The 26,770-nt window shown below is 51.6% G+C and overlaps 4 protein-coding genes across 4 annotated transcripts; all 4 read right to left on the bottom strand.

Annotated features, from left to right (window-relative positions):
- Positions 1-4,358: 4,358 nt before the first annotated feature.
- Positions 4,359-5,684, bottom strand: LOC146768236 (inositol 1,4,5-trisphosphate receptor-interacting protein-like 1). The gene has a single exon (XM_085561215.1). It carries the CDS (start codon positions 5,682-5,684, stop codon positions 4,359-4,361), a length of 1,326 nt encoding a protein of 441 aa, XP_085417341.1.
- A 4,585-nt stretch (positions 5,685-10,269) lies between these two features.
- On the bottom strand, positions 10,270-11,595 carry LOC144246007 (inositol 1,4,5-trisphosphate receptor-interacting protein-like 1). Its single transcript, XM_077781808.2, has one exon. It carries the CDS (start codon positions 11,593-11,595, stop codon positions 10,270-10,272), a length of 1,326 nt encoding a protein of 441 aa, XP_077637934.2.
- Positions 11,596-15,491: 3,896 nt separating this feature from the next.
- On the bottom strand, positions 15,492-16,817 carry LOC144245931 (inositol 1,4,5-trisphosphate receptor-interacting protein-like 1). Its single transcript, XM_077781524.2, has one exon. It carries the CDS (start codon positions 16,815-16,817, stop codon positions 15,492-15,494), a length of 1,326 nt encoding a protein of 441 aa, XP_077637650.2.
- A 3,986-nt stretch (positions 16,818-20,803) lies between these two features.
- Positions 20,804-22,823, bottom strand: LOC146768235 (inositol 1,4,5-trisphosphate receptor-interacting protein-like 1). Its single transcript, XM_085561189.1, has one exon. It carries the CDS (start codon positions 22,821-22,823, stop codon positions 21,402-21,404), a length of 1,422 nt encoding a protein of 473 aa, XP_085417315.1. The 3' UTR covers positions 20,804-21,401.
- Positions 22,824-26,770: the final 3,947 nt, after the last annotated feature.

The raw sequence follows: 26,770 nt of genomic DNA, 5'->3' as shown, positions 1-26,770 counted from the left end.
GGAAGGCCTGTCCCACTGGCCCAGCAGCAGCAGCAGCAGCAGCAGCACTGTACCGTGGCCAAGGCTCTGCCATGAGGGGCTCTCCCTCCATGCAGAGGGAGAACCCAGCCAGGGGTGCAGCGTTTCTAACCCCGCCCCTTGTCCCCAGCACGGCCTCCCTGCCACGCGTGTGCACTCACCGCTTGCCCAAGGAATCCGGGGCCACTGTTACCCGCTGGGGCCTTTTTGTACCTGCCCCCACTGTGACACGTCCCCCACGATGTCACAACTGCCGCAGCACATCACAACCCAGCCAAGTCGATTCTTTGTCCCCAGCCCAGCTCAGCCCCTCCGAGTAGCCCTGGTGTAATGGTTAAGGGTGCTTTTGAGTGAACCTTCTTCAAAGAGCTTCCCTTGGTCTTTCTTTGGTCTTTCTTACCAGCTGCCTCCATCGGCAGTCTCATAGATATCCATGGTGGAAGGCACCCTTGGGATCACTGAGTCCAAGCCTCGACTCCACCCTGGTTGAATTACCCTTAAATCTCTGCATCTCCGAGGTTGAAAAAGTCCTTGAAGATCATACAGTTCTACTACAAACTTAACACTGCCTACTCCACCAATCAGCCAGGTCTCCAAATGCCACATGCCCAGGACTTCTAAAGCTTTCTGAGGGTGGTGACTCAGCCATTGCCCTAGGCAGCCTGTTCCCAAGCTTGATATCCGTTTTGTTGAAGGAATATTTCCTGCAGATCCAATCTAAATCTCCTGTGGCACAGCTGGAGAAACTTTCCTCTGGTCATATTGTTTCTTCCCTGGGCGAACAGAATTCATCAATGGATCTGCTTGCTAGCACTTGTAACACTTGTGACACTGGTGGAATTGCGGAAGGTGAGAGTAGGCAGAAACAGTATGGAAAGACAATCAGCAGAACAAAAGGACATGCAGATATGACCAAAAAAGAGACAATGAGATAGAGAGAACAAAAAAAGGAGTGAAAGGCCCAGCCTCTTACACTCCTAAGAAGCCCTGTTAAGAGATTGTTTTCTATGCAAAGCTAGAGCGTTTTTTAATTCTTTCTCTCCTCCTACCTTTCCCTACTGGCCCTTCTTTGTGGAAATCAGTTGCTGCCTTTACTTTCAGGGTGCTTTGATTCCTACCTATCTAATTACTCTCTGAAAAAAATCTATTTCATACATGTCAGACCTGAAGAAAGATTCTGGGCCAGAAACTTGTCCTCCGTTCTCAGCTGTGCCTGTGTTGGCCTACCTACCCCTGCTGTCCCTTCTTCCTGGTAATTTTGCAAGAACCAAAGCTGTGCAATACCCGTCCAACACTGCTGAAGCTTTATCGGTTCTGAAAGGTGCTTATTATTCATAGAGATCCCCTCTGCTATTTCCACATGGAAGGAGAGACAGCCAGCATAAGACACCAGTATTACTATGGCCATGCAGGGGGGGCTATTGGTTGTTGCTTCTTGCTGGGCTGGCACTTTCCTCTGCACACTTGTCAGCACCCTAGGGGCCCAAGGCAGGCTGGCCACGCTTCTCACAGCCACCAAAGACTCTGGCCCCAGAGCAGTTTGCCCCTCAGGGTGGCCCGGGGCTGGCTGCCTGTCCCCGGCCAGCTGCGCCTGGGCCGCTGCCTCAGCCGTGAGGGATGCAGAGCCGCGAGAGCCCGTGGCTCTCTGCTGGGCCGCACAGCTGAGCTCCCAGCTCCAGCTGGCAGGGCCTCAGCGCCCAGCCTGTGCCCTCCCGCCCCGACGGCCATGCCAGGCCCTGCTTGCTGCCCTGATGGTGGCACTCCCGGCCCCCAGCGCTCTCCAAGGGCTTCTCCTGGGGCACCTTCCTGCAGCCTCTCAGAGCCTGCACAAAACCCAGCAGAGGCCTGCGCTAGGGCTGCTTACAAGGGCCTGGAGGGACAGCACCAGGGGCAGCGGCTTCCCACTGACAGAGGGCAGGGTTAGGCTGGAGATGTGCAAGAAAGTGTGCCTCTGAGGCTGGTTGTGAGAACCCCAGCCTTGCTCTGGGGTCTCATAAGGTGGTGAAATTCCTCCTCCAACCCGTGCTTCCAAAGAAGAACTCCTCAGGCTTTTGCTGTTCGGTCTCGAGGCAATTTATTGCTAGTTATCTAACAGATTATGTTCTTGGACTGCGGCTATTTGATCAGCGGCCTGGGTAGAGGCACACACACACACTGATATCCTCTCTATCTGCTGTCTTCTTCGTCTCTCCCCCTGCCCAGGGCTGCTGCTATCTTTTATATGATATATTACGTATTACATGTTTATAGTCTTCCCCCAATACCTACTACCTATATTACAAAGTGCTTTTCTACTCTAAACCAATCTGTGAGTGCCAACATCACCAAGGTCATGGAGGCAAGGAAAAAGAAGGAAGAAGAACAGGGTCAGCCCACTTTCCTCCATCTTAGAACTCCTGACTCCCATGTACAAAGTAAAAACCCCCCTGTGCATGTGCTAAAAAAATTTCCCCTCTACTTTGTAATTACTTTTACTATACTATGTAACCTTTTGTGACTGCTTGTTCCACCTCCAAAGTTGGTAACTCATTCCATGGCTCAAACTCAAGATCACAGCTGTTTCCAGCTGTCTGCCAGGGTCTAAAATGCTTCTGACCAAGGCCTGGAACCTCTAAAAATGTCTGAGAGACATTTTGAGTTCCCACAGCTGGTGACAACCTGGGCCACGCTGCCCATGGAAGCTGTGGCTGCCCAGTCCCTGGCAGTGTTCCAGGTCAGGTTGCATGGGGCTTGCTGCAATGTGGCCTGGTGCTGCAAGGTGTCCCTGCCCTTGGCAGCAGGCTTGCAACAAGACGGTGTCTAGGGACCCTTCCAAGCGGAGCCATGCTGTGATTCTGGGATCAGAGGGGGGTCAGGGGCACGTGGCCTTAATTGCTGATTAGAACCAATTCAGCACTGTTAGTTTGGTTGAGTTCGCAGAGACTGTTCACAAGCCCAGATTCCCATCGGGTGACATTTACCAATACTATAGGTGTGGCTGAGATCAAGAAAGTCTCGCATGCTCCAGATTCTGCAAAAGTGCCTTTTATTGAAACAAGAGCACAGCAGATCCTTGCTTGCTCGTCATGCATGCGCTAACTATGGAGCATTACTACGCATCCAAACAGATCTATTAAATACTCAATTTATATTGTTCCATTGTCATATTCGTCATGATGATTTTTTAATTATATAACATTCCACATATTTAATAAACATTTAATTCTAAACATATTGTATAAAATTACTGTTTTGTAGTAAATACAATATGTGTGTGTATAATACATATTGTATACATATAACTGTACTATCAAAATCTTGCCTCCGAAAAATTCAGTAACTACAGAGTATGAATATGTGTCACAAGAGCCACAAATGACTCTGACATAATAGTGACATCATATACTTGCTATTTCTTTTTATAAAATAATATGATAATTTTAAAGATATTGTATTAAATTACTGTTTTGTAGTAAATACAATATGTGTATGTATAATACATATTTTATAAATATATCTGCATCATCAAAATCTCGCCTCTGATAAATGCAGTAACCACAGAGGATTAATATGTGTCACAACAGCCACAAATAACTGTGGCATAATAGTGACATCCTATACTTGCTATTTCTTTTTTTAAGATAACGTGATCATTTCTAAACTATCGCTATAATATGTATCTATTAAAACACATCTGTTAGTAAAAATATTTGTATCAATATATACACACTATAGTTATATAGACAGATATCTATCTGTCCATGCATCCCATTCATTCCTGTCTTTGTCATGGAGCTACAAGCTGGTTCTCTGCCACCAGCTGCAAGCCCCGCGAGCACACGCATCCAAAGGAGGCCAGCAAGGATGGTGAAGGCTTGGGAGCACAAGCGCTGTGAGGAACAGAGCTGGAGTTGTTTAGCCTGGAGAAATGGAGACTCAGAGACAACCTTGTCACTCCCTCCAACTACGGGAAAGGTGGTTGTAGTGAGGTGGGGGTTGGTGTCTCTCTCCAGGCAGCAAGTGACAGAACAAGAGGACACAGTCTTTAGCTGTGCCAAGGGGAATTTAGGTTGGACGTTAGGAAAAATATTCTTACTGGAAGAGTGGTAAAGTACTGGAATGGTTTGCCTGGGGGAACTGGTGGAGTCACCATCCCTGGATGTGTTTAAAAAAAGGTTGGATATGGCACGCAGGGTCATGGTAATAGCTAAGGTGGTGTTAGGCCATGGGTTGGACTCGATGGTCTTAAATGTCCCTTCCAACCTAGTGATTCTGTGATTCTCTAATGCTGTGATTCTACGTTCCCCGCTAGCAGCGGCCAGAGGCCGGCACTCTTGCCAGGCGATGGCACAGATCAAGGCCTAGGGGTGGGCAGCCAGATCCTGTGGCAGGCCGTGGAACAGGTTGGATGGCCTAGCCCTTTGTGTATCTGGGGGCAAGCGGAACTCCTCCGGAAGCCTCTGGTTGCCCACTGTAAAATGCTCCAGGGGTTTGCCTTCCAGAGATAAGTGCAGCTGCTCCAGAGCATCCGACAGCTGCAGCAGGAAATGTCTCCTGTGCCTCTGCGACGCCGGTACGGTGCTCAGCAGGCGCGTGACATTGGTCTTGATGGAAGGGATGGAAAGGGCCTTGCGCGCAAGAACACGGGCAAGGAGCTGCAGGCATTTAAGGTGTGAGTCGTCCTGGGGAGCCGGCCTGGCCATGCGCCTCAAGAACTTTGTCTCTGCCACGCTGTAGGTCTCGGGCCACGTTGTGCTTGGGGTGTGGGCCCCTCGATGCTGGCTGCTGATAAAGATGTCTGAGGTGTGTTGCTGCACCCCAAACAGCACCTTAACCTGGAAGCTTTCTTGGCTGTTGCTCAGCCTGAGCTTGCAAGAGCGTTTGGAGGGCAGCAGCTCTAAACGCCAACTGCGTGACTGGGGCAAAAGCCGCCAGTTTTCTTCCACCAGTGCGCAGAACCACTGGACGGTTTTCTCCACGTCGAGGTAGGAGCCGGTGCACAGCGTGTCTAGGAGGTTGGGCTGGCGAGTCCTGCTCCTAATCACGTCAGGGTGGTGCTGGAAGCACAGCATGTTCGTGCCCTGGTAATCCCTGGGGCAGCTGCACTCCAGCTCCACAAGGACACGGAAATTCCTGCCAGGCTTCTGCTGGTCGGTGTCACGCTCCAGGTGGAAGATGTGGCCTTGGGGAGGAGCCAGGGGTACAAGCACCCGGTACACAACTTCCTCCTCACGGGCGGCCCAACCTTCAAAGGCACTGCCAAAACCAATGGCTTGTTGCAGCACCGGGTAGAAAGTCCCACTCAAGGCACGCCCGAGGACAGTTGTGAAATTGTCTATCAGGGCCACTGTCCTGTTGCAGCCTGTCTGCAGGTCCTCTACAGGCCCCTGTATGTGCTCCTCTAGAAGCCATCTCACATCATACACGCATGTCTCGTCCTCTACCTCCTTCTCCTGTTCCGTCTCCTCCTTGCCACCGAACTCTGCCCCACGACTTCTTGTCCTCCGCATAAACCATGCTGCCAAGAAAAGAACCAAGAGCCCAGCAAATGCCCAGACCTGCCAGGGCTGCAAGGCAGACCAGAGCAGGTCTCTCCAGGATGCGCCACTCTGCATCAGCGCCAGCAGCTCCACCTCCCGCTCCAGCCGAATCCTCTCCTCTTCCTGGAACTTTGCACGCAGCTCCATTTCCCGATGCGTCACCTCATCCAAAACATCACCCACGGGCTGCGGGTGCTGGACTACACGCAGCAAGAGCAGGAGCCACAACACGCAGAAATCCATGGTCTGCAGGAGGATGGAGAGAAGGCCTTGATGGGGAGTGGGGAGGGAGGCGGCTGCCAGTGGGAGCAGCAGGGACACGAATCCCAGTGATCTGAGGGCAGCAAGAACAGGGCCCCAGACAGCTGGGGGCAGGAAGGCCTGTCCCACTGGCCCAGCAGCAGCAGCAGCAGCAGCAGCACTGTACCGTGGCCAAGGCTCTGCCATGAGGGGCACTCCCTCCATGCAGAGGGAGAACCCAGCCAGGGGTGCAGCATTTCTAACCCCGCCCCTTGTCCCCAGCACGGCCTCCCTGCCACGCGTGTGCACTCACCGCTTGCCCAAGGAATCCAGGGCCACTGTTACCCGCTGGGGCCTTTTTGTACCTGCCCCCACTGTGACACGTCCCCCACGATGTCACAACTGCCGCAGCACATCACAACCCAGCCAAGTCGATTCTTTGTCCCCAGCCCAGCTCAGCCCCTCCGAGTAGCCCTGGTGTAATGGTTAAGGGTGCTTTTGAGTGAACCTTCTTCAAAGAGCTTCCCTTGGTCTTTCTTTGGTCTTTCTTACCAGCTGCCTCCATCGGCAGTCTCATAGATATCCATGGTGGAAGGCACCCTTGGGATCACTGAGTCCAAGCCTCGACTCCACCCTGGTTGAATTACCCTTAAATCTCTGCATCTCCGAGGTTGAAAAAGTCCTTGAAGATCATACAGTTCTACTACAAACTTAACACTGCCTACTCCACCAATCAGCCAGGTCTCCAAATGCCACATGCCCAGGACTTCTAAAGCTTTCTGAGGGTGGTGACTCAGCCGTTGCCCTAGGCAGCCTGTTCCCAAGCTTGATATCCGTTTTGTTGAAGGAATATTTCCTGCAGATCCAATCTAAATCTCCTGTGGCACAGCTGGAGAAACTTTCCTCTGGTCATATTGTTTCTTCCCTGGGCGAATAGAATTCATCAATGGATCTGCTTGCTAGCACTTGTAACACTTGTGACACTGGTGGAATTGCGGAAGGTGAGAGTAGGCAGAAACAGTATGGAAAGACAATCAGCAGAACAAAAGGACATGCAGATATGACCAAAAACGAGACAATGAGATAGAGAGAACAAAAAAAGGAGTGAAAGGCCCAGCCTCTTACACTCCTAAGAAGCCCTGTTAAGAGATTGTTTTCTATGCAAAGCTAGAGCGTTTTTTAATTCTTTCTCTCCTCCTGCCTTTCCCTACTGGCCCTTCTTTGTGGAAATCAGTTGCTGCCTTTACTTTCAGGGTGCTTTGATTCCTACCTATCTAATTACTCTCTGAAAAAAATCTATTTCATACATGTCAGACCTGAAGAAAGATTCTGGGCCAGAAACTTGTCCTCCGTTCTCAGCTGTGCCTGTGTTGGCCTACCTACCCCTGCTGTCCCTTCTTCCTGGTAATTTTGCAAGAACCAAAGCTGTGCAATACCCGTCCAACACTGGTGAAGCTTTATCGGTTCTGAAAGGTGCTTATTATTCATAGAGACCCCCTCTGCTATTTCCACATGGAAGGAGAGACAGCCAGCATAAGACACCAGTATTACTATGGCCATGCAGGGGGGGCTATTGGTTGTTGCTTCTTGCTGGGCTGGCACTTTCCTCTGCACACTTGTCAGCACCCTAGGGGCCCAAGGCAGGCTGGCCACGCTTCTCACAGCCACCAAAGACTCTGGCCCCAGAGCAGTTTGCCCCTCAGGGTGGCCCGGGGCTGGCTGCCTGTCCCCGGCCAGCTGCGCCTGGGCCGCTGCCTCAGCCGTGAGGGATGCAGAGCCGCGAGAGCCCGTGGCTCTCTGCTGGGCCGCACAGCTGAGCTCCCAGCTCCAGCTGGCAGGGCCTCAGCGCCCAGCCTGTGCCCTCCCGCCCCGACGGCCATGCCAGGCCCTGCTTGCTGCCCTGATGGTGGCACTCCCGGCCCCCAGCGCTCTCCAAGGGCTTCTCCTGGGGCACCTTCCTGCAGCCTCTCAGAGCCTGCACAAAACCCAGCAGAGGCCTGCGCTAGGGCTGCTTACAAGGGCCTGGAGGGACAGCACCAGGGGCAGCGGCTTCCCACTGACAGAGGGCAGGGTTAGGCTGGAGATGTGCAAGAAAGTGTGCCTCTGAGGCTGGTTGTGAGAACCCCAGCCTTGCTCTGGGGTCTCATAAGGTGGTGAAATTCCTCCTCCAACCCGTGCTTCCAAAGAAGAACTCCTCAGGCTTTTGCTGTTCGGTCTCGAGGCAATTTATTGCTAGTTATCTAACAGATTATGTTCTTGGACTGCGGCTATTTGATCAGCGGCCTGGGTAGAGGCACACACACACACTGATATCCTCTCTATCTGCTGTCTTCTTCGTCTCTCCCCCTGCCCAGGGCTGCTGCTATCTTTTATATGATATATTACGTATTACATGTTTATAGTCTTCCCCCAATACCTACTACCTATATTACAAAGTGCTTTTCTACTCTAAACCAATCTGTGAGTGCCAACATCACCAAGGTCATGGAGGCAAGGAAAAAGAAGGAAGAAGAACAGGGTCAGCCCACTTTCCTCCATCTTAGAACTCCTGACTCCCATGTACAAAGTAAAAACCCCCCTGTGCATGTGCTAAAAAAATTTCCCCTCTACTTTGTAATTACTTTTACTATACTATGTAACCTTTTGTGACTGCTTGTTCCACCTCCAAAGTTGGTAACTCATTCCATGGCTCAAACTCAAAATCACAGCTGCTTCCAGCTGTCTGCCAGGGTCTAAAATGCTTCTGACCAAGGCCTGGAACCTCTAAAAATGTCTGAGAGACATTTTGAGTTCCCACAGCTGGTGACAACCTGGGCCACGCTGCCCATGGAAGCTGTGGCTGCCCAGTCCCTGGCAGTGTTCCAGGTCAGGTTGCATGGGGCTTGCTGCAATGTGGCCTGGTGGTGCAAGGTGTCCCTGCCCTTGGCAGCAGGCTTGCAACAAGACAATGTCTAGGGGCCCTTCCAAGCGGAGCCATGCTGTGATTCTGGGATCAGAGGGGGGTCATGGGCACGTGGCCTTAATTGCTGATTAGAACCAATTCAGCACTGTTAGTTTGGTTGAGTTCGCAGAGACTGTTCACAAGCCCAGATTCCCATCGGGTGACTTTTACCAATACTATAGGTGTGGCTGAGAGCAAGAAAGTCTCGCATGCTCCAGATTCTGCAAAAGTGCCTTTTATTGAAACAAGAGCACAGCAGATCCTTGCTTGCTCGTCATGCATGCGCTAACTATGGAGCATTACTACGCATCCAAACAGATCTATTAAATACTCAATTTATATTGTTCCATTGTCATATTCGTCATGATGATTTTTTAATTATATAACATTCCACATATTTAATAAACATTTAATTCTAAACATATTGTATAAAATTACTGTTTTGTAGTAAATACAATATGTGTGTGTATAATACATATTGTATACATATAACTGTACTATCAAAATCTTGCCTCCGAAAAATTCAGTAACTACAAAGTATGAATATGTGTCACAAGAGCCACAAATGACTCTGACATAATAGTGACATCATATACTTGCTATTTCTTTTTATAAAATAATATGATAATTTTAAAGATATTGTATTAAATTACTGTTTTGCAGTAAATACAATATGTGTATGTATAATACATATTTTATAAATATATCTGCATCATCAAAATCTTGCCTCTGATAAATGCAGTAACCACAGAGGATTAATATGTGTCACAACAGCCACAAATAACTGTGGCATAATAGTGACATCCTATACTTGCTATTTTTTTTTTTAAGATAACATGATCATTTCTGAATTATCGCTATAATATGTATCTATTAAAACACATCTGTTAGTAAAAATATTTGTATCAATATATACACACTATAGTTATATAGACAGATATCTATCTGTCTATGCATCCCATCCATTCCTGTCTTTGTCATGGAGCTACAAGCTGGTTCTCTGCCACCAGCTGCAAGCCCCGCGAGCACACGCATCCAAAGGAGGCCAGCAAGGCTGGTGAAGGCTTGGGAGCACAAGCGCTGTGAGGAACAGAGCTGGAGTTGTTTAGCCTGGAGAAATGGAGACTCAGAGACAACCTTGTCACTCCCTCCAACTACGGGAAAGGTGGTTGTAGTCAGGTGGGGGTTGGTGTCTCTCTCCAGGCAGCAAGTGACAGAACAAGAGGACACAGTCTTTAGCTGTGCCAAGGGAAATTTAGGTTGGACGTTAGGAAAAATATTCTTACTGAAAGAGTGGTAAAGTACTGGAATCGTTTGCCTGGGGGAACTGGTGGAGTCACCATGCCTGGATGTGTTTAAAAAAAGGTTGGATATGGCACGCAGGGTCATGGTAATAGCTAAGGTGGTGTTAGGCCATGGGTGGGACTCGATGGTCTTAAATGTCCCTTCCAACCTAGTGATTCTGTGATTCTCTAATGCTGTGATTCTACGTGCCCCGCTAGCAGCGGCCAGAGGCCGGCACTCTTGCCAGGCGACGGCACAGATCAAGGCCTAGGGGTGGGCAGCCAGATCCTGTGGCAGGCCGTGGAACAGGTTGGATGGCCTAGCCCTTTGTGTATCTGGGGGCAAGCGGAACTCCTCCGGAAGCCTCTGGTTGCCCACTGTAAAAGGCTCCAGGGGTTTGCCTTCCAGAGATAAGTGCAGCTGCTCCAGAGCATCCGACAGCTGCAGCAGGAAATGTCTCCTGTGCCTCTGCGACGCCGGTACGGTGCTCAGCAGGCGCGTGACATTGGTCTTGATGGAAGGGATGGAAAGGGCCTTGCGCGCAAGAACACGGGCAAGGAGCTGCAGGCATTTAAGGTGTGAGTCGTCCTGGGGAGCCGGCCTGGCCATGCGCCTCAAGAACTTTGTCTCTGCCACGCTGTAGGTCTCGGGCCACGTTGTGCTTGGGGTGTGGGCCCCTCGATGCTGGCTGCTGATAAAGATGTCTGAGGCGTGTTGCTGCACCCCAAACAGCACCTTAACCTGGAAGCTTTCTTGGCTGTTGCTCAGCCTGAGCTTGCAAGAGCGTTTGGAGGGCAGCAGCTCTAAACGCCAACTGCGTGACTGGGGCAAAAGACGCCAGTTTTCTTCCACCAGCGCGCAGAACCACTGGACAGTTTTCTCCACGTCGAGGTAGGAGCCGGTGCACAGCGTGTCTAGGAGGTTGGGCTGGCGAGTCCTCCTCCTAATCACGTCAGGGTGGTGCTGGAAGCACAGCATGTTCGTGCCCTGGTAATCCCTGGGGCAGCTGCACTCCAGCTCCACAAGGACACGGAAATTCCTGCCAGGCTTCTGCTGGTCGGTGTCACGCTCCAGGTGGAAGATGTGGCCTTGGGGAGGAGTCAGGGGTACAAGCACCCGGTACACAACTTCCTCCTCACGGGCGGCCCAACCTTCAAAGGCACTGCCAAAACCAATGGCTTGTTGCAGCACCGGGTAGAAAGTCCCAATCAAGGCACGCCCGAGGACAGTTGTGAAATTGTCTATCAGGGCCACCGTCCTGTTGCAGCCTGTCTGCAGGTCCTCTACAGGCCCCTGTATGTGCTCCTCTAGAAGCCATCTCACATCATACACGCATGTCTTGTCCTCTACCTCCTTCTCCTGTTCCGTCTCCTCCTTGCCACCGAACTCTGCCCCACGACTTCTTGTCCTCCGCATAAACCATGCTGCCAAGAGAAGAACCAAGAGCCCAGCAAATGCCCAGACCTGCCAGGGCTGCAAGGCAGACCAGAGCAGGTCTCTCCAGGATGCGCCACTCTGCATCAGCGCCAGCAGCTCCACCTCCCGCTCCAGCCGAATCCTCTCCTCTTCCTGGAACTTTGCACGCAGCTCCATTTCCCGATGCGTCACCTCATCCAAAACATCACCCACGGGCTGCGGGTGCTGGACTACATGCAGCAAGAGCAGGAGCCACAACACGCAGAAATCCATGGTCTGCAGGAGGATGGAGAGAAGGCCTTGATGGGGAGTGGGGAGGCAGGCGGCTGCCAGTGGGAGCAGCAGGGACACGAATCCCAGTGATCTGAAGGCAGGAAGAACAGGGCCCCAGACAGCTGGGGGCAGGAAGGCCTGTCCCACTGGCCCAGCAGCAGCAGCAGCAGCTGCAGCACTGTACCGTGGCCAGGGCTCTGCCATGAGGGGCTCTCCCTCCATGCAGAGGGAGAACCCAGCCAGGGGTGCAGCGTTTCTAACCCCGCCCCTTGTCCCCAGCACGGCCTCCCTGCCACGCGTGTGCACTCACCGCTTGCCCAAGGAATCCGGGGCCACTGTTACCCGCTGGGGCCTTTTTGTACCTGCCCCCACTGTGACACGTCCCCCACGATGTCACAACTGCCGCAGCACATCACAACCCAGCCAACTCGATTCTTTGTCCCCAGCCCAGCTCAGCCCCTCCAAGTAGCCCTGGTGTAATGGTTAAGGGTGCTTTTGAGTGAACCTTCTTCAAAGAGCTTCCCTTGGTCTTTCTTTGGTCTTTCTTACCAGCTGCCTCCATCGGCAGTCTCACAGATATCCATGGTGGAAGGCACCCTTGGGATCACTGCGTCTAAGCCTTGACTCCACCCTGGTTGAATTACCCTTAAATCTCTGCATCTCCGAGGTTGAAAAAGTCCTTGAAGATCATACAGTTCTACTACAAACTTAACACTGCCTACTCCACCAATCAGCCAGGTCTCCAAATGCCACATGCCCAGGACTTCTAAAGCTTTCTGAGGGTGGTGACTCAGCCGTTGTCCTAGGCAGCCTGTTCCCAAGCTTGATATCCGTTTTGTTGAAGGAATATTTCCTGCAGATCCAATCTAAATCTCCTGTGGCACAGCTGGAGAAACTTTCCTCTGGTCATATTGTTTCTTCCCTGGGCGAATAGAATTCATTAATGGATCTGCTTGCTAGCACTTGTAACACTTGTGACACTGGTGGAATTGCGGAAGGTGAGAGTAGGCAGAAACAGTATGGAAAGACAATCAGCAGAACAAAAGGACATGCAGATATGACCAAAAAAGAGACAATGAGATAGAGAGAACAAAAAAAGGAGTGAAAGGCCCAGCCTCTTACACTCCTAAGAAGCCCCGTTAAGAGATTGTTTTCTATGCAAAGCTGCAGCGTTTTTTAATTCTTCCTCTCATCCTACCTTTCCCTACTGACCCTTCTTTGTGGAAATCAGTTGCTGCCTTTACTTTCAGGGTGCTTTGATTCCTACCTATCTAATTACTCTCTGAAAAAAAATCTATTTCATACATGTCAGACCTGAAGAAAGATTTTGAGCCAGAAACTTGTCCTCCGTTCTCAGCTGTGCCTGTGTTGGCCTACCTACCCCTGCTGTCCCTTTTTCCCGGTAATTTTGCAAGAACCAAAGCTGTGCAATGCCCGTCCAACACTGGTGAAGCTGTATCGGTTCTGAAAGGTGCTTATTATTCATAGAGACCCCCTCTGCTATTTCCCCATGGAAGGAGAGACAGCCAGCGTAAGAACCCAGTATTACTATGGCCATGCAGGGGGGGCTATTGGTTGTTGCTTCTTGCTGGGCTGGCACTTTCCTCTGCACACTTGTCAGCACCCTAGGGGCCCAAGGCAGGCTGGCCACGCTTCTCACAGCCACCAAAGACTCTGGCCCCAGAGCAGTTTGCCCCTCAGGGTGGCCCGGGGCTGGCTGCCTGTCCCCGGCCAGCTGCGCCTGGGCCGCTGCCTCAGCCGTGAGGGATGCAGAGCCGCGAGAGCCCGTGGCTCTCTGCTGGGCCGCACAGCTGAGCTCCCAGCTCCAGCTGGCAGGGCCTCAGCGCCCAGCCTGTGCCCTCCCGCCCCGACGGCCATGCCAGGCCCTGCTTGCTGCCCTGATGGTGGCACTCCCGGCCCCCAGCGCTCTCCAAGGGCTTCTCCTGGGGCACCTTCCTGCAGCCTCTCAGAGCCTGCACAAAACCCAGCAGAGGCCTGCGCTAGGGCTGCTTACAAGGGCCTGGAGGGACAGCACCAGGGGCAGCGGCTTCCCACTGACAGAGGGCAGGGTTAGGCTGGAGATGTGCAAGAAAGTGTGCCTCTGAGGCTGGTGACAACCTGGGCCACGCTGCCCATGGAAGCTGTGGCTGCCCAGTCCCTGGCAGTGTTCCAGGTCAGGTTGCATGGGGCTTGCTGCAATGTGGCCTGGTGCTGCAAGGTGTCCCTGCCCTTGGCAGCAGGCTTGCAACAAGACGGTGTCTAGGGACCCTTCCAAGCGGAGCCATGCTGTGATTCTGGGATCAGAGGGGGGTCAGGGGCACGTGGCCTTAATTGCTGATTAGAACCAATTCAGCACTGTTAGTTTGGTTGAGTTCGCAGAGACTGTTCACAAGCCCAGATTCCCATTGGGTGACATTTACCAATACTATAGGTGTGGCTGAGAGCAAGAAAGTCTCGCATGCTCCAGATTCTGCAAAAGTGCCTTTTATTGAAACAAGAGCACAGCAGATCCTTGCTTGCTCGTCATGCATGCGCTAACTATGGAGCATTACTACGCATCCAAACAGATCTATTAAATACTCAATTTATATTGTTCCACTGTCATATTCGTCATGATGATTTTTTCATTCTATAGCATTCCACATATTTAATAAACATTTAATTCTAAACATATTGTATAAAATTACTGTTTTGTAGTAAATACAATATGTGTGTGTATAATACATATTGTATACATATAACTGTACTATCAAAATCTTGCCTCCGAAAAATTCAGTAACTACAAAGTATGAATATGTGTCACAAGAGCCACAAATGACTCTGACATAATAGTGACATCATATACTTGCTATTTCTTTTTATAAAATAATATGATAATTTTAAAGATATTGTATTAAATTACTGTTTTGCAGTAAATACAATATGTGTATGTATAATACATATTTTATAAATATATCTGCATCATCAAAATCTTGCCTCTGATAAATGCAGTAACCACAGAGGATTAATATGTGTCACAACAGCCACAAATAACTGTGGCATAATAGTGACATCCTATACTTGCTATTTTTTTTTTTAAGATAACATGATCATTTCTGAATTATCGCTATAATATGTATCTATTAAAACACATCTGTTAGTAAAAATATTTGTATCAATATATACACACTATAGTTATATAGACAGATATCTATCTGTCTATGCATCCCATTCATTCCTGTCTTTGTCATGGAGCTACAAGCTGGTTCTCTGCCACCAGCTGCAAGCCCCGCGAGCACACGCATCCAAAGGAGGCCAGCAAGGCTGGTGAAGGCTTGGGAGCACAAGCGCTGTGAGGAACAGAGCTGGAGTTGTTTAGCCTGGAGAAATGGAGACTCAGAGACAACCTTGTCACTCCCTCCAACTACGGGAAAGGTGGTTGTAGTCAGGTGGGGGTTGGTGTCTCTCTCCAGGCAGCAAGTGACAGAACAAGAGGACACAGTCTTTAGCTGTGCCAAGGGAAATTTAGGTTGGACGTTAGGAAAAATATTCTTACTGGAAGAGTGGTAAAGTACTGGAATCGTTTGCCTGGGGGAACTGGTGGAGTCACCATGCCTGGATGTGTTTAAAAAAAGGTTGGATATGGCACGCAGGGTCATGGTAATAGCTAAGGTGGTGTTAGGCCATGGGTGGGACTCGATGGTCTTAAATGTCCCTTCCAACCTAGTGATTCTGTGATTCTCTAATGCTGTGATTCTACGTGCCCCGCTAGCAGCGGCCAGAGGCCGGCACTCTTGCCAGGCGACGGCACAGATCAAGGCCTAGGGGTGGGCAGCCAGATCCTGTGGCAGGCCGTGGAACAGGTTGGATGGCCTAGCCCTTTGTGTATCTGGGGGCAAGCGGAACTCCTCCGGAAGCCTCTGGTTGCCCACTGTAAAAGGCTCCAGGGGTTTGCCTTCCAGAGATAAGTGCAGCTGCTCCAGAGCATCCGACAGCTGCAGCAGGAAATGTCTCCTGTGCCTCTGCGACGCCGGTACGGTGCTCAGCAGGCGCGTGACATTGGTCTTGATGGAAGGGATGGAAAGGGCCTTGCGCGCAAGAACACGGGTAAGGAGCTGCAGGCATTTAAGGTGTGAGTCATCCTGGGGAGCCGGCCTGGCCATGCGCCTCAAGAACTTTGTCTCTGCCACGCTGTAGGTCTCGGGCCACGTTGTGCTTGGGGTGCGGGCCCCTCGATGCTGGCTGCTGATAAAGATGTCTGAGGCGTGTTGCTGCACCCCAAACAGCACCTTAACCTGGAAGCTTTCTTGGCTGTTGCTCAGCCTGAGCTTGCAAGAGCGTTTGGAGGGCAGCAGCTCTAAACGCCAACTGCGTGACTGGGGTAAAAGCCGCCAGTTTTCTTCCACCAGTGCGCAGAACCACTGGACAGTTTTCTCCACGTCGAGGTAGGAGCCGGTGCACAGCGTGTCTAGGAGGTTGGGCTGGCGAGTCCTCCTCCTAATCACGTCAGGGTGGTGCTGGAAGCACAGCATGTTCGTGCCCTGGTAATCCCTGGGGCAGCTGCACTCCAGCTCCACAAGGACACGGAAATTCCTGCCAGGCTTCTGCTGGTCGGTGTCACGCTCCAGGTGGAAGATGTGGCCTTGGGGAGGAGTCAGGGGTACAAGCACCCGGTACACAACTTCCTCCTCACGGGCGGCCCAACCTTCAAAGGCACTGCCAAAACCAATGGCTTGTTGCAGCACCGGGTAGAAAGTCCCATTCAAGGCACGCCCGAGGACAGTTGTGAAATTGTCTATCAGGGCCACCGTCCTGTTGCAGCCTGTCTGCAGGTCCTCTACAGGCCCCTGTATGTGCTCCTCTAGAAGCCATCTCACATCATACACGCATGTCTCGTCCTCTACCTCCTTCTCCTGTTCCGTCTCCTCCTTGCCACCGAACTCTGCCCCACGACTTCTTGTCCTCCGCATAAACCATGCTGCCAAGAGAAGAACCAAGAGCCCAGCAAATGCCCAGACCTGCCAGGGCTGCAAGGCAGACCAGAGCAGGTCTCTCCAGGATGCGCCACTCTGCATCAGCGCCAGCAGCTCCACCTCCCGCTCCAGCCGAATCCTCTCCTCTTCCTGGAACTTTGCACACAGCTCCATTTCCCGATGCGTCACCTCATCCAAAACATCACCCACGGGCTGCGGGTGCTGGACTACACGCAGCAAGAGCAGGAGCCACAACACGCAGAAATCCATGGTCTGCAGGAGGATGGAGAGAAGGCCTTGATGGGGAGTGGGGAGGGAGGCGGCTGCCAGTGGGAGCAGCAGGGACACGAATCCCAGTGATCTGAGGGCAGCAAGAACAGGGCCCCAGACAGCTGGGGGCAGGAAGGCCTGTCCCACTGGCCCAGCAGCAGCAGCAGCAGCAGCACTGTACCGTGGCCAAGGCTCTGCCATGAGGGGCTCTCTCCCTCCATGCAGAGGGAGAACCCAGCCAGGGGTGCAGCGTTTCTAACCCCGCCCCTTGTCCCCAGCACGGCCTCCCTGCCACGCGTGTGCACTCACCGCTTGCCCAAGGAATCCGGGGCCACTGTTACCCGCTGGGGCCTTTTTGTACCTGCCCCCACTGTGACACGTCCCCCACGATGTCACAACTGCCGCAGCACATCACAACCCAGCCAAGTCGATTCTTTGTCCCCAGCCCAGCTCAGCCCCTCCGAGTAGCCCTGGTGTAATGGTTAAGGGTGCTTTTGAGTGAACCTTCTTCAAAGAGCTTCCCTTGGTCTTTCTTTGGTCTTTCTTACCAGCTGCCTCCATCGGCAGTCTCATAGATATCCATGGTGGAAGGCACCCTTGGGATCACTGCGTCTAAGCCTTGACTCCACCCTGGTTGAATTACCCTTAAATCTCTGCATCTCCGAGGTTGAAAAAGTCCTTGAAGATCATACAGTTCTACTACAAACTTAACACTGCCTACTCCACCAATCAGCCAGGTCTCCAAATGCCACATGCCCAGGACTTCTAAAGCTTTCTGAGGGTGGTGACTCAGCCGTTGCCCTAGGCAGCCTGTTCCCAAGCTTGATATCCGTTTTGTTGAAGGAATATTTCCTGCAGATCCAATCTAAATCTCCTGTGGCACAGCTGGAGAAACTTTCCTCTGGTCATATTGTTTCTTCCCTGGGCGAACAGAATTCATCAATGGATCTGCTTGCTAGCACTTGTAACACTTGTGACACTGGTGGAATTGCGGAAGGTGAGAGTAGGCAGAAACAGTATGGAAAGACAATCAGCAGAACAAAAGGACATGCAGATATGACCAAAAAAGAGACAATGAGATAGAGAGAACAAAAAAAGGAGTGAAAGGTCCAGCCTCTTACACTCCTAAGAAGCCCTGTTAAGAGATTGTTTTCTATGCAAAGCTAGAGCGTTTTTTAATTCTTTCTCTCCTCCTACATTTCCCTACTGGCCCTTCTTTGTGGAAATCAGTTGCTGCCTTTACTTTCAGGGTGCTTTGATTCCTACCTATCTAATTACTCTCTGAAAAAAATCTATTTCATACATGTCAGACCTGAAGAAAGATTCTGGGCCAGAAACTTGTCCTCCATTCTCAGCTGTGCCTGTGTTGGCCTACCTACCCCTGCTGTCCCTTTTTCCCGGTAATTTTGCAAGAACCAAAGCTGTGCAATACCCGTCCAACACTGGTGAAGCTTTATCGGTTCTGAAAGGTGCTTATTATTCATAGAGACCCCCTCTGCTATTTCCACATGGAAGGAGAGACAGCCAGCATAAGACACCAGTATTACTATGGCCATGCAGGGGGGGCTATTGGTTGTTGCTTCTTGCTGGGCTGGCACTTTCCTCTGCACACTTGTCAGCACCCTAGGGGCCCAAGGCAGGCTGGCCACGCTTCTCACAGCCACCAAAGACTCTGGCCCCAGAGCAGTTTGCCCCTCAGGGTGGCCCGGGGCTGGCTGCCTGTCCCCGGCCAGCTGCGCCTGGGCCGCTGCCTCAGCCGTGAGGGATGCAGAGCCGCGAGAGCCCGTGGCTCTCTGCTGGGCCGCACAGCTGAGCTCCCAGCTCCAGCTGGCAGGGCCTCAGCGCCCAGCCTGTGCCCTCCCGCCCCGACGGCCATGCCAGGCCCTGCTTGCTGCCCTGATGGTGGCACTCCCGGCCCCCAGCGCTCTCCAAGGGCTTCTCCTGGGGCACCTTCCTGCAGCCTCTCAGAGCCTGCACAAAACCCAGCAGAGGCCTGCGCTAGGGCTGCTTACAAGGGCCTGGAGGGACAGCACCAGGGGCAGCGGCTTCCCACTGACAGAGGGCAGGGTTAGGCTGGAGATGTGCAAGAAAGTGTGCCTCTGAGGCTGGTTGTGAGAACCCCAGCCTTGCTCTGGGGTCTCATAAGGTGGTGAAATTCCTCCTCCAACCCGTGCTTCCAAAGAAGAACTCCTCAGGCTTTTGCTGTTCGGTCTCGAGGCAATTTATTGCTAGTTATCTAACAGATTATGTTCTTGGACTGCGGCTATTTGATCAGCGGCCTGGGTAGAGGCACACACACACACTGATATCCTCTCTATCTGCTGTCTTCTTCGTCTCTCCCCCTGCCCAGGGCTGCTGCTATCTTTTATATGATATATTACGTATTACATGTTTATAGTCTTCCCCCAATACCTACTACCTATATTACAAAGTGCTTTTCTACTCTAAACCAATCTGTGAGTGCCAACATCACCAAGGTCATGGAGGCAAGGAAAAAGAAGGAAGAAGAACAGGGTCAGCCCACTTTCCTCCATCTTAGAACTCCTGACTCCCATGTACAAAGTAAAAACCCCCCTGTGCATGTGCTAAAAAAATTTCCCCTCTACTTTGTAATTACTTTTACTATACTATGTAACCTTTTGTGACTGCTTGTTCCACCTCCAAAGTTGGTAACTCATTCCATGGCTCAAACTCAAAATCACAGCTGTTTCCAGCTGTCTGCCAGGGTCTAAAATGCTTCTGACCAAGGCCTGGAACCTCTAAAAATGTCTGAGAGACATTTTGAGTTCCCACAGCTGGTGACAACCTGGGCCACGCTGCCCATGGAAGCTGTGGCTGCCCAGTCCCTGGCAGTGTTCCAGGTCAGGTTGCATGGGGCTTGCTGCAATGTGGCCTGGTGCTGCAAGGTGTCCCTGCCCTTGGCAGCAGGCTTGCAACAAGACGGTGTCTAGGGACCCTTCCAAGCGGAGCCATGCTGTGATTCTGGGATCAGAGGGGGGTCAGGGGCACGTGGCCTTAATTGCTGATTAGAACCAATTCAGCACTGTTAGTTTGGTTGAGTTCGCAGAGACTGTTCACAAGCCCAGATTCCCATCGGGTGACTTTTACCAATACTATAGGTGTGGCTGAGATCAAGAAAGTCTCGCATGCTCCAGATTCTGCAAAAGTGCCTTTTATTGAAACAAGAGCACAGCAGATCCTTGCTTGCTCGTCATGCATGCGCTAACTATGGAGCATTACTACGCATCCAAACAGATCTATTAAATACTCAATTTATATTGTTCCATTGTCATATTCGTCATGATGATTTTTTAATTATATAACATTCCACATATTTAATAAACATTTAATTCTAAACATATTGTATAAAATTACTGTTTTGTAGTAAATACAATATGTGTGTGTATAATACATATTGTATACATATAACTGTACTATCAAAATCTTGCCTCCGAAAAATTCAGTAACTACAGAGTATGAATATGTGTCACAAGAGCCACAAATGACTCTGACATAATAGTGACATCATATACTTGCTATTTCTTTTTATAAAATAATATGATAATTTTAAAGATATTGTATTAAATTACTGTTTTGTAGTAAATACAATATGTGTATGTATAATACATATTTTATAAATATATCTGCATCATCAAAATCTCGCCTCTGATAAATGCAGTAACCACAGAGGATTAATATGTGTCACAACAGCCACAAATAACTGTGGCATAATAGTGACATCCTCTACTTGCTATTTCTTTTTTTAAGATAACGTGATCATTTCTAAACTATCGCTATAATATGTATCTATTAAAACACATCTGTTAGTAAAAATATTTGTATCAATATATACACACTATAGTAATATAGACAGATATCTATCTGTCTATGCATCCCATTCAATCCTGTCTTTGTCATGGAGCTACAAGCTGGTTCTCTGCCACCAGCTGCAAGCCCCGCGAGCACACGCATCCAAAGGAGGCCAGCAAGGCTGGTGAAGGCTTGGGAACACAAGCCCTGTGAGGAACAGAGCTGGAGTTGTTTAGCCTGGAGAAATGGAGACTCAGAGACAACCTTGTCACTCCCTCCAACTACGGGAAAGGTGGTTGTAGTGAGGTGGGGGTTGGTGTCTCTCTCCAGGCAGCAAGTGACAGAACAAGAGGACACAGTCTTTAGCTGTGCCAAGGGGAATTTAGGTTGGATGTTAGGAAAAATATTCTTACTGGAAGAGTGGTAAAGTACTGGAATCGTTTGCCTGGGGGAACTGGTGGAGTCACCATGCCTGGATGTGTTTAAAAAAAGGTTGGATATGGCACGCAGGGTCATGGTAATAGCTAAGGTGGTGTTAGGCCATGGGTTGGACTCGATGGTCTTAAATGTCCCTTCCAACCTAGTGATTCTGTGATTCTCTAATGCTGTGATTCTACGTGCCCCGCTAGCAGCGGCCAGAGGCCGGCACTCTTGCCAGGCGACGGCACAGATCAAGGCCTAGGGGTGGGCAGCCAGATCCTGTGGCAGGCCGTGGAACAGGTTGGATGGCCTAGCCCTTTGTGTATCTGGGGGCAAGCGGAACTCCTCCGGAAGCCTCTGGTTGCCCACTGTAAAATGCTCCAGGGGTTTGCCTTCCAGAGATAAGTGCAGCTGCTCCAGAGCATCCGACAGCTGCAGCAGGAAATGTCTCCTGTGCCTCTGCGACGCCGGTACGGTGCTCAGCAGGCGCGTGACATTGGTCTTGATGGAAGGGATGGAAAGGGCCTTGCGCGCAAGAACACGGGCAAGGAGCTGCAGGCATTTAAGGTGTGAGTCGTCCTGGGGAGCCGGCCTGGCCATGCGTCTCAAGAACTTTGTCTCTGCCACGCTGTAGGTCTCGGGCCACGTTGTGCTTGGGGTGTGGGCCCCTCGATGCTGGCTGCTGATAAAGATGTCTGAGGCGTGTTGCTGCACCCCAAACAGCACCTTAACCTGGAAGCTTTCCTGGCTGTTGCTCAGCCTGAGCTTGCAAGAGCGTTTGGAGGGCAGCAGCTCTAAACGCCAACTGCGTGACTGGGGCAAAAGACGCCAGTTTTCTTCCACCAGCGCGCAGAACCACTGGACAGTTTTCTCCACGTCGAGGTAGGAGCCGGTGCACAGCGTGTCTAGGAGGTTGGGCTGGCGAGTCCTCCTCCTAATCACGTCAGGGTGGTGCTGGAAGCACAGCATGTTCGTGCCCTGGTAATCCCTGGGGCAGCTGCACTCCAGCTCCACAAGGACACGGAAATTCCTGCCAGGCTTCTGCTGGTCGGTGTCACGCTCCAGGTGGAAGATGTGGCCTTGGGGAGGAGTCAGGGGTACAAGCACCCGGTACACAACTTCCTCCTCACGGGCGGCCCAACCTTCAAAGGCACTGCCAAAACCAATGGCTTGTTGCAGCACCGGGTAGAAAGTCCCACTCAAGGCACGCCCGAGGACAGTTGTGAAATTGTCTATCAGGGCCACTGTCCTGTTGCAGCCTGTCTGCAGGTCCTCTACAGGCCCCTGTATGTGCTCCTCTAGAAGCCATCTCACATCATACACGCATGTCTCGTCCTCTACCTCCTTCTCCTGTTCCGTCTCCTCCTTGCCACCGAACTCTGCCCCACGACTTCTTGTCCTCCGCATAAACCATGCTGCCAAGAGAAGAACCAAGAGCCCAGCAAATGCCCAGACCTGCCAGGGCTGCAAGGCAGACCAGAGCAGGTCTCTCCAGGATGCGCCACTCTGCATCAGCGCCAGCTGCTCCACCTCCCGCTCCAGCCGAATCCTCTCCTCTTCCTGGAACTTTGCACGCAGCTCCATTTCCCGATGCGTCACCTCATCCAAAACATCACCCACGGGCTGCGGGTACTGGACTACACGCAGCAAGAGCAGGAGCCACAACACGCAGAAATCCATGGTCTGCAGGAGGATGGAGAGAAGGCCTTGATGGGGAGTGGGGAGGGAGGCGGCTGCCAGTGGGAGCAGCAGGGACACGAATCCCAGTGATCTGAGGGCAGCAAGAACAGGGCCCCAGACAGCTGGGGGCAGGAAGGCCTGTCCCACTGGCCCAGCAGCAGCAGCAGCAGCAGCACTGTACCGTGGCCAAGGCTCTGCCATGAGGGGCTCTCTCCCTCCATGCAGAGGGAGAACCCAGCCAGGGGTGCAGCGTTTCTAACCCCGCCCCTTGTCCCCAGCACGGCCTCCCTGCCACGCGTGTGCACTCACCGCTTGCCCAAGGAATCCGGGGCCACTGTTACCCGCTGGGGCCTTTTTGTACCTGCCCCCACTGTGACACGTCCCCCACGATGTCACAACTGCCGCAGCACATCACAACCCAGCCAACTCGATTCTTTGTCCCCAGCCCAGCTCAGCCCCTCCGAGTAGCCCTGGTGTAATGGTTAAGGGTGCTTTTGAGTGAACCTTCTTCAAAGAGCTTCCCTTGGTCTTTCTTTGGTCTTTCTTACCAGCTGCCTCCATCGGCAGTCTCATAGATATCCATGGTGGAAGGCACCCTTGGGATCACTGCGTCTAAGCCTTGACTCCACCCTGGTTGAATTACCCTTAAATCTCTGCATCTCCGAGGTTGAAAAAGTCCTTGAAGATCATACAGTTCTACTACAAACTTAACACTGCCTACTCCACCAATCAGCCAGGTCTCCAAATGCCACATGCCCAGGACTTCTAAAGCTTTCTGAGGGTGGTGACTCAGCCGTTGCCCTAGGCAGCCTGTTCCCAAGCTTGATATCCGTTTTGTTGAAGGAATATTTCCTGCAGATCCAATCTAAATCTCCTGTGGCACAGCTGGAGAAACTTTCCTCTGGTCATATTGTTTCTTCCCTGGGCGAATAGAATTCATCAATGGATCTGCTTGCTAGCACTTGTAACACTTGTGACACTGGTGGAATTGCGGAAGGTGAGAGTAGGCAGAAACAGTATGGAAAGACAATCAGCAGAACAAAAGGACATGCAGATATGACCAAAAAAGAGACAATGAGATAGAGAGAACAAAAAAAGGAGTGAAAGGCCCAGCCTCTTACACTCCTAAGAAGCCCTGTTAAGAGATTGTTTTCTATGCAAAGCTAGAGAGTTTTTTAATTCTTTCTCTCCTCCTACCTTTCCCTACTGGCCCTTCTTTGTGGAAATCAGTTGCTGCCTTTACTTTCAGGGTGCTTTGATTCCTACCTATCTAATTACTCTCTGAAAAAAATCTATTTCATACATGTCAGACCTGAAGAAAGATTCTGGGCCAGAAACTTGTCCTCCATTCTCAGCTGTGCCTGTGTTGGCCTACCTACCCCTGCTGTCCCTTTTTCCCGGTAATTTTGCAAGAACCAAAGCTGTGCAATACCCGTCCAACACTGGTGAAGCTTTATCGGTTCTGAAAGGTGCTTATTATTCATAGAGATCCCCTCTGCTATTTCCACATGGAAGGAGAGACAGCCAGCATAAGACACCAGTATTACTATGGCCATGCAGGGGGGGCTATTGGTTGTTGCTTCTTGCTGGGCTGGCACTTTCCTCTGCACACTTGTCAGCACCCTAGGGGCCCAAGGCAGGCTGGCCACGCTTCTCACAGCCACCAAAGACTCTGGCCCCAGAGCAGTTTGCCCCTCAGGGTGGCCCGGGGCTGGCTGCCTGTCCCCGGCCAGCTGCGCCTGGGCCGCTGCCTCAGCCGTGAGGGATGCAGAGCCGCGAGAGCCCGTGGCTCTCTGCTGGGCCGCACAGCTGAGCTCCCAGCTCCAGCTGGCAGGGCCTCAGCGCCCAGCCTGTGCCCTCCCGCCCCGACGGCCATGCCAGGCCCTGCTTGCTGCCCTGATGGTGGCACTCCCGGCCCCCAGCGCTCTCCAAGGGCTTCTCCTGGGGCACCTTCCTGCAGCCTCTCAGAGCCTGCACAAAACCCAGCAGAGGCCTGCGCTAGGGCTGCTTACAAGGGCCTGGAGGGACAGCACCAGGGGCAGCGGCTTCCCACTGACAGAGGGCAGGGTTAGGCTGGAGATGTGCAAGAAAGTGTGCCTCTGAGGCTGGTGACAACCTGGGCCACGCTGCCCATGGAAGCTGTGGCTGCCCAGTCCCTGGCAGTGTTCCAGGTCAGGTTGCATGGGGCTTGCTGCAATGTGGCCTGGTGGTGCAAGGTGTCCCTGCCCTTGGCAGCAGGCTTGCAACAAGTGTATTGTATAGGGACAGGCGAACTGAAGATTTCTGGATGTGAGGGACCGTAAGACCCTTCCCCGTCACCCTGTAATACGTGATCTATTACCCTCAAGACACGCAACCTCACCTAAGCCAGTAGTTTTCCACTCCTTAGTAATCCCAGGAGAGCCTACCTTTTTCCTTTGACGTAGTAAAGTCCTCCTTGACTATTTAACCCCATGAGATAACATAATAAACGCCATTTGACCATCCACCACATTGGTGTCTGTGCATGTCTGTGGCCCGAGTGGCCTCGGCCAGGCCAGGCTGCCATGCTGTTCCTTGCAACCAGGTCGCCTTGGCTTTCCCTGAAGGCAACAAACAAGGAATCATGTAAGCCAAGAAATGCTCTCCTTTTCTGGGGCTTCCATGGTACTGGCAGCACAACTAAGAGCCCTTCCTCAGCCTCTGCCTTCAGCAAGCCCCCAGTTTGGACAAAGTCTGAATTCCCTAGCTCTCTTGCTCATGACCCCAGGTTTGCCAAAGCTGTTTTGTCTTAGCCCAGGCAAGAGCTGAAAGAAGCCCTCGTCTGTCTTAATAGACCCCTGAGACGAGCAAAGATGATGAATGTGCAGAGAAGAGCCCATCACCACTGCACAACAGCTTCTCTCAGCTGAAAATCACAGAAAATTTGAACACGAAAGTTATGGTTTGGGGTCTGTGTTGTGTTTTGTTTGGAGCCTTTTCTCCCCACAGAACAACCTGTGGCATTTTGCATGTTGCACACTTGTATTGGAGTGGTCCACTCTCAGTGCTGCCTAGATCCAACTCAAAATTGTTCCTTTGCTGTTGCAGAAGATAGATAAATATGATTATCCATAAATAATACAGCCAGGATGAGAACAGTTCTCCCAGCTAGCCAGACAACGCCCCTGCCTTTGGATGGGTCCTGGGGTCAAGCAGATTGTTCCATCTCACCCCCAAAAGATGTATGGTTCACCCCGCACCTCTGTCCCTTCCCTAAAACATCAAGTGCCTGTAACCCCATTGGCCCGAGCCTTGTTCCAGCCCACCTTGAAGGTCCTTGAAAAGGGGGCTTCAAGGGGCCACGCGGTCTCTTGGAACTTCCTCCCCTCTCTTGGAACTCCCTCCCCTCTCTTGGAACTTCCCCTCTCCTTGAGCATCCTTTTGTCTCTCCCCTCCCCCACCCTCTCAAGCCCTGCCACGTGCTGCATCTGGGAGCACGAGGCAGGACCTTTCTGCATCCCCAATAAACCTCATTCTCCAAGAGCAGCCTTGAGAGATCTCTGTCTACATTCACCCAAACCGCCCTGGAGAGGCAGAAATTTTCAACACTTTGCCCCTCTCTTTCCTCTGTTATGAAATGTCATTTCAAGGGGTTTATGGGTAACATAACACCATTTCTCTTTCCTCATCTTGTGCTCAGGAACTGGAAGAGCTGCCGATCCCCCTCCCCTGCCCCAGCTTGACCGTAGAAGGTTTCTACTGGAGGGTAACATTGCCGTTCCGTCCCCACTCAGCTGCAGATGACCACTGACCAGCCCCGGCCAGCTCCACCAGTGGTGGATGGACAGCGAGAGGCACTCCCGGCTGGACCCTTGCAGGCTTTAGGGAGTGCCTATCTGAGTTCAAAGGCTGCTGAGCCCAGTGGCAATGAGGAGGCGACTCTCTCTTGGTGATAAATCCAAGTTTATTCGGGCTCTGAGGGAGAC

This window comes from Lonchura striata, chromosome 2 (genome assembly GCF_050655825.1).
Source record: "Lonchura striata isolate lonStrDom1 chromosome 2, ASM5065582v1, whole genome shotgun sequence".
Classification (NCBI taxonomy): Eukaryota; Metazoa; Chordata; class Aves; order Passeriformes; family Estrildidae; genus Lonchura; species Lonchura striata.
Note: the sequence above shows the minus strand (reverse complement) of the source record. Positions and strands in the feature narration are given on the sequence as shown.